The sequence below is a fragment of the Polypterus senegalus genome, chromosome 1 (genome assembly GCF_016835505.1).
Source record: "Polypterus senegalus isolate Bchr_013 chromosome 1, ASM1683550v1, whole genome shotgun sequence".
NCBI lineage: Eukaryota > Metazoa > Chordata > Cladistia > Polypteriformes > Polypteridae > Polypterus > Polypterus senegalus.
In genome coordinates, this window is record NC_053154.1 from 187,057,576 (window position 1) to 187,068,578 (window position 11,003).

Sequence of the window (11,003 nt, forward strand, 5' to 3'; positions counted from 1 at the left end):
GAAGCAGCACTACAGGAATACAGGAAGCTATCTAGTTATTTTTGAAGGAAAGTTATATTAAAATAACTGTTGGACCTCCACATCATGCTGTGTCTTTACATTTTGCACCACATTATGGAGAGAAGTACCAATAAGAATATCAGTAAATATTAGTTTCTGTGCGCAGTATTGATATAAATATTGGTATTGATAAAATCCTATAATGATAGGATTCTTAAGTGGGAGTGACTGGAAAGGAGTCTCGCAGTAGAAGCACTGTATGATGAGTGCAGCTGAGGGTGGAGACTCTGGTCTGGCCAGTGTCTCACCAATAGTTCTTTTCACTTTAAACCACCTCTGTTAACCTGTTTTTTTTTTTTTTTTTTTAAAAAACCCTCCCCCCTTCTTCTCGTATCTCCTGTTACTGTACAGCTTAGTTGGAGGACTGCTCTTCTTGTATATACATATATTGATATATGACTCCTTTAATGTAGCAATTGAAGAACATTTTCAGTTACCTGTATCTTTAGTTTTAAACTAGGCAAAGTAAAGACAACTTTAAAAATCAGAGTTGATTTTTTGTAAAGTAATGTCTTCCTTTCCCAGGCTGCAGCCCCCAATTTGTAAACCATTGGCTTACTGGACTGCTGACAAATGCATGCACTAATTGCTGTTAAGGGAAAATACTGTTATACCTTTGAAACTAATTGCATGAATTAATGTTTTAACTTTGACAGTCCTAATATACATTTTATATTAATATATGAAGTTTTTTTTTAATTTGTGTATATATACAGAACCTTCAAATTAAAGTACTTCATCTACTATATATACTTTATAAATATAAAATCCTAATCCTACAAATGCAATGTGTCCCGTTCTTTGTCATGCTCTAAATCGGGCTTATTTTAAAACCTACATATATATGTTTGGTATCATTCTTTTCAGAAATGATCAAACTTTAATGTGATGTTGTTTGGTTTTCCGATTCTTATTCCATTTTTAAATTATGAAGTAAAAAATTTCAAGAAGTCACGTCCTGCGCCTGGGGCCAGAAGTAAAAGACAAAGTAGGACAGGTGCTGTAGAGGCTTTTAAATGTTTGAATCAGCAGCAGCAGGTGATCAAGCAAAGAGGAGTTAAAAAAAAAAAAAACCTATTTGTTTCCCATTGTATCACCGTTTAAGGGGGGTTTCGGAGGAGCGAATGTGTCTCCTTGGGGTGCATTCAGCCTTCCTCTTCACAACGCGAGCAGCAGAGACGTGAAGTGGATGGCACATGGCGCAGGCCAGGGGGTTGGTGAGCGAAGTGAGCAGGGGGTGAACCCCATACTTTAAAATAAATATTCTCATACATTTGTTTTATTTAAATTTTTGTAAATCCCTTTTGTGTCACTGCTTAATCCTACTTTTTAAAAAATAGGTTTCAGTGGTTTTGCTAAAGTAGAGTGGAATAGAAATTCATTTATAAACCCAAAATATATTTAAAATTGCTAACAAAGAAATTATTTCACAGTATTCAATAGATTTCTTCCCACCTTTCTTGTTTTTAAATGCTTCGTTATAGGTCACTATAGTAATATATGGCATATTCCTGAAATTCGTATAGCTGTCCTGTGTTAGTGGAAAAAAATCTGTTGACAATATGTATGCCGTTATATTTTTGAGTTGTTTTAAAATGCGGTGCATCTTGTTGTTCCCTGAGAAAGCATATTAGGTAAGCATTTAACTAAACTGGAACCAGATTTTTTTTTTCTTGACTTACTTTAATGCATGTAGTTCACTCTTTTATTAACAGGGGTGTCCGTACAAACTCCACTTCATATCATGATAAAAATTGTACAATTGTGATTCTGTTTTTTTTTCCTACTTATTCGGCAGTTACTTAGTGTGGATTGTCATTTTCCAGCAATATGCAGATTACTCAGAGGTTCAAATATCATGCTTATTGATACTATAGAGTATAATAGAATTGCAAGCATGAAATGATATGAATATGTATGTGATGAAGGTCTCCACCAGACATTATATTTTGCTTAAAGAATTATAAATAGAGCGAGCACAAAATAAAAACGGAGCTCACATTTCATATTTGTCAAAATGTGCAGGTTAATATAAATTGCATAGTTTCTGAGTAGTCCAGAGCAAGCATTCAAAGCCAGTCATGAAACAGTTAAAAGATTAGCAGATGGGGGCGGGGATTGTTTTCTGAAGCACTTGGTCCAGCCTCTCTATCCTGGCTAATGGGGCATGTTAATTTCATCAAGCAAGCAGTGGGTCTTTGGTTCATTCTGTGTGTGAGAGTCTGTTTTTATCTTCAACCGACTATGTAATAGCTTGATTTGGAGAGGAGAGAATTGTAAAATTGTGATAGACTGCAACCATCTGGACAGTCATGAGGGATAAATGGAACCGTAGCAATCATAGCAGAGATATGCAAGAGAAAAAATACAAATGCATTAGGATATTACAGAATAGACAAAGCAGGACCAGTTATTTTTTTACTTTCATGTAACAACCCTACTATATGGAACTGGGAACCCCCATAGGAACTGTAGCTTTTGCTGTCAGTGCCATGGGCCTGTCAAATAAAAACAGTGGATTTTAAAAAAGGAGTAAAGATAAATAAATCGAGTACATCTGGAATGGCCATCACTGGATGATAAGACTGTGGTGCTATTTTCTTTGTTCTAGAGCTGTGAAATGAGGGACTACAAGGACTGAGCTAATTTAAGCAGATAACAAGAAACAATAACCTTTGTATATATCAATTTAATGAAGGTGCCATTTAAAATATATAAAATGTGTTAAAATGGTATGCTGAGGGAAATTTTACTCAACTGTAAACTGACTAAATTATGAGAGTAAAATGGAGAAATCAAAAAATGAAAGGGTGGGTAATGATTGATAACAGAATTTTATTCTAACAAATTAACTCTGTCTTCATTTTTGTTTGCCTTTTATTTCTCTGGTTACTCATTGTATGTCTTATTGTCTTAGTCTGTGGTGCTGAAATAATTATTTGACCTGGAAAAAAAAAACATTGGATAATCAGTCATTTAGCACACATTTTTTTTAATTGGAAAACATTGCATAGTTTATTTGCATATATTTCTTTATATTTCTTTTTTTAATGCGAACTGCACAGCTTTTTTTGTTTAGCAGTCTTTATTTTAATGTAACAGTATTTTTTCTTGAAGTAAAAAAACACTACAGAAAGACTTCAGCCTTATTAGAAACATACAGAGTAAGCATGTAAACATTACAAAAGAATTATTAGCAGGAGGGAGAAAAGCTAAGCATAATTACGGACAAACCCAGCAGGTGGAGACAAAGCAATTCTATTTGCATTCGAGCTGCTGACCACCCTGGAAAGCAGATCAGAAATTATTCTATTCCAGATGTCTGCGACATGGATTCACAGATGGCATACTTTATAGATACGAAGAGGTGTTTTGGCAGACATATTTTTAACCCTCGTATTTAGAGTGATGGACCTTAAATGCTTCATTTATGACAAAAGGAATTGGACTTGAAATCTCGACTGACTTGACAGAGGTCTAAAAGGTAAAGACAGCCACCACTGCTATCAGAGGACTACAGGAGCTGCATTGCTGTCGTGGAATCCCTGCTGCGGGTTGACAGCCAAATCAGATGGGATTGAAAAAGCATCTGTAGCTTATTACTAAGTCTTTTGTGTGTGTGTGAGTGTCTTGATGTTGTGATTGTAAAACAATAATAATGAGATTTCGGGAAACTGTAGGTGACATCAGATTTATTTTTGTGCAGGCTGAACTGTGTTAAAGTCAGAGCTGGAGAAAATGCAGATCACTGCACCACATTTTAGGGCTGAATTTGTCTGTATTCTTGGATATGTTTGGCCGAAACCAGTTTAAGAGGAAGTAACTATTTCAAAGAATTACAATTTTCTTTTATAAAAGAAATAAGAAGGGCTTTGGACCCTGCCAGGCAATGTGCACCTGAAATTAAGAATTGTTTTGTATTTTGCAAAGCTCCTTGTGCCAGTTAAGCATTATTCTGAACAATCAGTGTATATGACAGGGGACTTCTGGGAGCCGAATTATCTCGATAACTTGCAAGGAAGCTAAAATCTGATGAGGATATGGGAGATTCTTCAGAATATCAGCGGCTGCCAAATGATGAGGAAGATTTGCAGGTATTCCTTATACCCTTCACTCATTTTCTCTTTACTAAGTCCACATTGGTTCTTCCCCAAAATTAATTTAATTTCTTGGAATTCAACTATGTATAGTTCAGTTATTTTGTAGGTTTCTGTGAATGCAAGAAAGTCACTGCTAGAAAGTACAATTATTACTAGGGCTAAGATTTGTTATTGACCAAATTTTGAAATTAATTTTCTCTGCAGTTTTAGCTTTTAGTCTGGGATACTTTTCATTTGATGTTATTTAGTTCAATGTGCAAAATTTAAATATCTTTCGAATGTTCCTTTTATAGACTCCATAAAATTGATCCTTTAGGACCTAAATTCTTTCAAAAGGATATAACACAGAACATTTCCTTTTACTTGCACATTTCTGTTTTGTATTTTAATCTATGTTTAGAAAATATTCATGTGGCATGAAAATTGTATCTAAAATGACCAAGATGTCAAGTTTATTTGCTGTATAGTAGTAAACAGAATGAGAGTCAGTGTTTTTATTATTTACCATTTTTATGTTTAAAAAATATCTTCTAAATATTAACAAAAAAATAAGACTTTTTAACAGAACAAGTATGTGCCAAGGAATTTAGAAAAATAAAATTTGTTGCTAGTTATGGATTATGGATAGTTATATAGTTAAATCTAGCGTTCTTTTGATTCATTATGTGTGATTCAGTGTGTACCTACAACAAAGAATGAATACTGTAGGTCAGTTTATTAATTTTAAACTTTTCTGCTTCACTGTTCATTTTTTTACTTAATCATTTCCCATTATGTATGACAAGGGTGTGATTATCATTATAACAGTACATTGGGAATGACAGTTAAAACTGAAAAAAAGAAAGTGAAGTTTGACTGCAGTTTATTTAAATTTGTTTTCATACACTGATTTAAACTTATAATACTTAGTGCTTTGACAAAAGAACTAAGTTTCAGATCAGACTATGTATAGGGTGGTCCAGATCTAATTATGCAATTTTCATTACGCTATAACTGATTAAGTTTATTACATAGAAAATCACCCGAAAAATCCCAGGCCACGAGAAGTGTTGGAACTGACGACATGAAGAATCGCCTTTGCGCCGAACTGGAATCGTTCCCACATAAATCAAAGTCATCCAGACAATCTGGATTTGCATAATTAGATCTGGACCACCCTGTACTTAGTGTCAATATTAAAAGAATTACAAAAAAATCTTTTGAATATATGTAAAGAACATTTCTCTGGTCATCATTTATACTGTTATGTCTCATACTTATACCAGATGTCATTTTTTCAAAGTGTCTGCCCTTAATGTAAATTATGATGATTTAATTCAAGTTCTCAGATGTCTTTTTAGGAGACAGATTTTGAGGATGATTTGGCAGCTTGAACTCTTTTATGATAACCTTGTGTGCACATTACTGTCATCAAAGAGAGCCTTCAGTATTTTTTTTTTTTGTTTTATAAAGCCGTGAAGTGCTTAGAGCACCAGGCTTTAGCAGAATTTCAGTTGTAAAGAGAATGCAAACAGAGATATCCACAGGCATGTCTGCCACACAAAAGAGATAACTATGTTACTGTCAGATGTGTATAACAAGTTATCCAAACATTGGGATGGAGCCACTTGCAAGTGTGCCAAGGAATCATGCTATTGTTTTTGCATCCAGCAGTTGTTTTTGTTTCTATAATGAGAAGCACCCTAATGAAATTTGCATTTATATTTGAAATTTTTGCTTGAGGAACAAAAAAACAATATAAATCTCACTTAAGATCATTATTGTACTTTTAATAAATTATAGATAAGAACATTGCAATGTGCAAAGTAAGGAAATATTTTAGAGTTGTTTTTGGCCTTAATTTGCAATACAGTTAATGATGCTAAATAAAATAAAAATTGATGTAGGGAATAGATTGAGCGATTAATAGTAAGAGGAATTAAGCTTAGAACATAAAATGCTGCTTACCATTAAAACTAAAGCAATCGCAATGTCATGTTTAATTCCATCAGCTGTAATGATTTCTGTTGTGTGTACTCACACCACAGATGGTAACATTTTATAGACAATAATAGATGTTTTAGGAGGAATTAAGCTTGAAACATAGCATTCATGGTGCAGTAGGCTAGTAAGACTCATTCTGAGACACCTTAATGGGTAGATTATTTCGTTTGACTCTATTTGTTTAAAGAAGATTTCAAAACTTTATGTAAGTACATTTTGTGTGCCAGTATATTGAAAGCCTTTTGTTGTAGGTGAAAATCCCTTAAAGGTAAATTAATTTAAGCTGTACCATGTTGCTCCTGTTCCTTGGTTGTCTCAGGTAGGTTAATTGGTACAAGAATGTAAAATGCAGTAGTGTCTCATACTCCAATTGATTCTAACCAACTTCAAAAAATCTCTTGTTAAAAGTCTCGTCTCAAGATTTTCTTTTATAATTCAGTATATGTATCTATATATGTGTGTATGTGTATATATATATGTATATATATATATATATATATATATATATATATATATATATATATATATATATATATATATATATATATATATATATATATATACTAATAAAAGGCAAAGCCCTCACTCACTCACTCAATGACTCACTAATTCTCCAACTTCCCGTGTGGATGGAAGGCTGAAATTTGGCAGGTTCATTCCTTACAGCTTCCTTACAAAAGTTGGGCAGGTTTTATATCGAAATTCTACGCGTAATGGTCATAACTGGAAGCAGATTTTCTCCATTTACTGTAATGGAGATGAGCTTGAACGCCGGGGCGGAGTTTCGTGTGACATCATCACGCCTCTCACGTAATCACGCAGTACATAGAAAACCAGGAAGACCTCAAAAAAGCGCTGAAGAAAACATACATTATATAATTGAGAAGGCAGCGAAACAATAAGAAGCGAGCGAGTGACATATACAACCATATTCATGAGTTCTGCTACTGAAACAAAGCACGATGTAAACCTACACTTTAAATTAAGTTCATAGACAGGCTACGCTGGCGCTTGTAATTTAGTGCCTGCCCATATAAGCCCGTCCGTCAGCGGCAATCCAATAGCAAACTGCCACGGGTAAATATTCACGGGTGAAGGACTGTGCTTATGGAGAGGAAGATGAGATGGTCAGGGTGGTGTTTGACACAAACTCAGCGAAACTGCGAGAGAAAGTTTTAAGTGCCAGGACTAAGGTAACATTAAATACAGCTATGGACATAGCACGAGATGGCACCAGCACAGCTGGGAAACTTCGATGCATGTACACCGAGCGGCTCACGTGAACTGACGCAGTGCACAGATAAAAAGCAACAGTTCCAAAGAGCGCTGAACAAAAAACAATTGTATTACACAATTGAAAAGGCAGCAAAAATATGAAGCGCCTGATACTTACAAGCATATTCATAAATCCAGCTACTGCGAAACAAAGCACACGTTGGAAAAAGTCAATGTCCCGCTAAAGGAAGACAGTGTAAAAACCCGTGCATGCAGTGTGTCAGGTCTCAGATAAAGAAGAAGACGAGCTGTTTATTGATGCAGTAAGAAACGAATCGATGAATGAAACCTGTCATCTTTACAACGATTGACAAACACGGAATGTAACTTGAACACAACACATCCTACAAATACGAGCCTGATTGAAAGAAATAATGATAATCAAATCCTTGATGACAGCAACACTCAGTAACACTCACAAAACAAATACTGTATATTGACAGTCATGTTACGTTATTTTTAAAATGTTCCCTTTTCTTTTTCTAGCTTTTTTAACACACTACTTCCGCTGTGATACACGGGTATATATATATGTATATATATATCCCGATCTACATACTCGAATAATGGATACTTTATTCGCCATCAATGATTGTTTTGGTAAAGCCATACTCAGTGTATTCATTAGATGAACGGTAAAAAGTTAGAGCGAGGGAGGATGACTCATTGAGGCATGCAGGCTGTAGTGCGCCAACTCTATCTGAATTGCGCGATCACATTTGAAAAATATATCTTTTCAAGTTCTATTTAGTCCATATGTGTCAAACTCAAGGGTCGGGCCACATCCGCCCGGCGTAATTATATCCGGCCCGCGAGATCATTTTATATACTGTACTAGCAGAATACCCGCGCTTCGCAGCGGAGAAGTAGTGTGTTAAAGAAGTTATGAAAAAGAAAAGCAAATATTTTAAAAATAACGTGAGATGATTGTTAATGTAATTGTTTTGTCATTGAAATGAGTGTTGTTGTCATATCTATCTATTATATATATATATATATATATATATATAATCAAAATAGCTGCGATTGGCAGCGAGAAGTAAAAAGAAAAGGAAACATTTTAATAATAACGTAACATGATTGACAATGTAATTGTTTTGTAATTGTCATGAGTGTTGCTGGCATATATATATATATATATATATATATATATATATATATATATATATATATATATATATATATATATATATATATATATATATACTGTATATACAACATATACATATCTACATATATACTGTATATACACATATATATACAAATCTACATATATACTGTATATACACATATATATACAAATCTACATATATATATCTACATATATATATTAGGGGTGAGACTCGATTAAAAAAATTAATCCAATTAATTAGAGGCTGTGTAAGAATTAATCTTGATTAATCGTATGTAATCGACACGTAAATTTGCCCCAAATCGCAAATGTTTTTTTTTTTTATTTAAAACGGTTTTAGTGGGCTTACAGAATCAAATAATAGACATGGACATGAATATTGTAAACTGAAGCTGTTTTAATTTCTGAAAAAAGCTTTTAAACTGCATTTGAATTCAAAACAGAAACAAAAATATCATCCCTGGTTAAAATTGGGCAGACTTAAAAATAAAGTGGTAGTTTAAGTACTTTAAGTACATTTTCAGAATAGTATTGTCTTTAAATAATAATAACCAAAATTTCACCATAAAGTGCAGTTTTTCTTCTTAAAAAATAAGTCAGAAACATAAAAGGTAATTTGACCAGCTTACTCTTTAAACTCTGAGTAACATTAGCCAAAATTATTTTGTACATTAGGCTAAAACAGTGTGATCATTGAACATTTTGTAATTAGATGTATTTAGAATTACTAACGGTCACGGAAGTCCAATGATCCCCAGTAAGAGCCACAAAGTCCGCTTTCTGTAATGCATCTAATTTTGCTTGCTTTTCAGTGTGCACAAAACCATGCTTTTATCAAGGCTTCGCCGGGTAGTCGAAATGATCAGTCGAGGAACGCGCTTTATTCCGACTCTAACATTTTTGTAGCGTGATGTGTGCATCAGTGTAATGGATGTACCAGGAAATCATGCATTGACAAAAGTTCCCGCTTGCTTGGAATTGAAAGTGTGATTAAATGCGTTATTTTTAACGCTATGGAGTACATGCATCGAAGCTTCTCAACTGTGCTTGTGCTAAGAAAGGGAAAATTTTAAAAATAACGTAACATGATTCTGCTAACCTAATATTTTTTCATACGCCCCAAACCAAGGAGATGGGAAGGTAAAATGAATCGGTAGCTGTACATAGTCAGTACATCCCTCTCGAATCGAACCTCAATGTCGGCGTTAGAGGCTTAAGACTCTACAATTGCGCCACCGCTTGTCTATGCTAAAGTATGTATTGTAGATCGGGCTATAGATATACATTTATATATATACCCGTATCGCAGTGGAGAAGTAGAAGTTATGAAAAGAAAAGGGAACATTTTAAAAATAACGTAACATGATTGTCAATATACAGTAATTGTTTTGTGAGTGTTATTGAATGTTGCTGTCATCAAGGATTTGATTATCATTATTTCTTTCAATCAGGCTCGTATTTGTACGATGTGTTCAAGTTACATTCCGTGTTTGTCAATCGCTGTAAAGATAAGAGGTTTCATTCATCGATTAGTTCCTTACTGCATCAATAAACAGCTCGCCTTCCTTTTATCTGTGATGTGACAAACTGCATGCACGGGTTTTTTTTACGCTGTCTTCCTTTAGCGGACATTCACTTTTTCCACCGTGTGCTTTGTTTCCACAGTAGCTGCATTTATGAATATGCTTATCAGACGCTTCATATTTTTGCTGCCTTTTCAATTGTGTAATTCGGTTTTGTTCAGCTCTTTGGAACTGTTGCTTTTATCTGTGCACTGCATCAGTTCACGTGAGCCACTCGGTTTACTTGCATCGAAGGTTCCCAGCTGTGCTGGTGCCATCTCGCTATGTCCATAGCTTTATTTAATGTTACCTTAGTCCTGGCACTTAAAACTTTCTCTGGCAGTTTCGCTGAGTTTGTGTCAAACACCACCCTGACCATCTCATCTTCCTCTCCATAAGCACAGTCCTTCACCCGTGAATATTTACCCGTGGCAGTTTGCTATTGGATTGCCGCTGACGGATGGCCTTATATGGGCAGGCACTAAATTACAAACGCCAGCGCAGCCTGTCTATGAACTTAATTTAAAGTGTAGGTTTACATCGTGCTTTGTTTCCCAGTAGCAGAACTCATGAATATGTTGTATACTCGCTTCTTATTGTTTCGCTGCCTTCTCAATTATATAATGCATGATTTCTTGAGCGCTTTTTTGAGGTCTTCCTGGTTTTCTGTGTACTGCGTGATTACGTGGGAGGCGTGATGATGTCACACGAAACGCCCCACGGCGTTGAAGCTCATCTCCATTACAGTAAATGGAGAAAAACTGCTTCCAGTTATGACCATTACGCGTAGAATTTCGATATAAAACCTGTCCAACTTTTGTAAGGAAGCTGTAAGGAATCAACCTGCCAAATTTCAGCCTTCCACCCACACGGGAAGTTGGAGAATTAGTG

The 11,003-nt window shown here is 34.8% G+C and overlaps 1 protein-coding gene across 2 annotated transcripts in view; it reads left to right on the forward strand.

Annotated features, from left to right (window-relative positions):
* Positions 1-11,003, forward strand: part of tnk2b (tyrosine kinase, non-receptor, 2b) — a 402,816-nt gene that overhangs the window by 160,299 nt on the left and 231,514 nt on the right. The window contains exon 3 of one of the 2 annotated variants that reach the window (XM_039764482.1): positions 4,040-4,154. The exons of the other annotated variant lie outside the window; for it this stretch is intronic. Within the exon in view, the coding sequence (XP_039620416.1) occupies positions 4,101-4,154 (54 nt within the window). The 5' untranslated portion in view covers positions 4,040-4,100. The remainder of the gene's footprint in view (positions 1-4,039; positions 4,155-11,003) is intronic. 2 annotated transcript variants of the gene reach the window in all.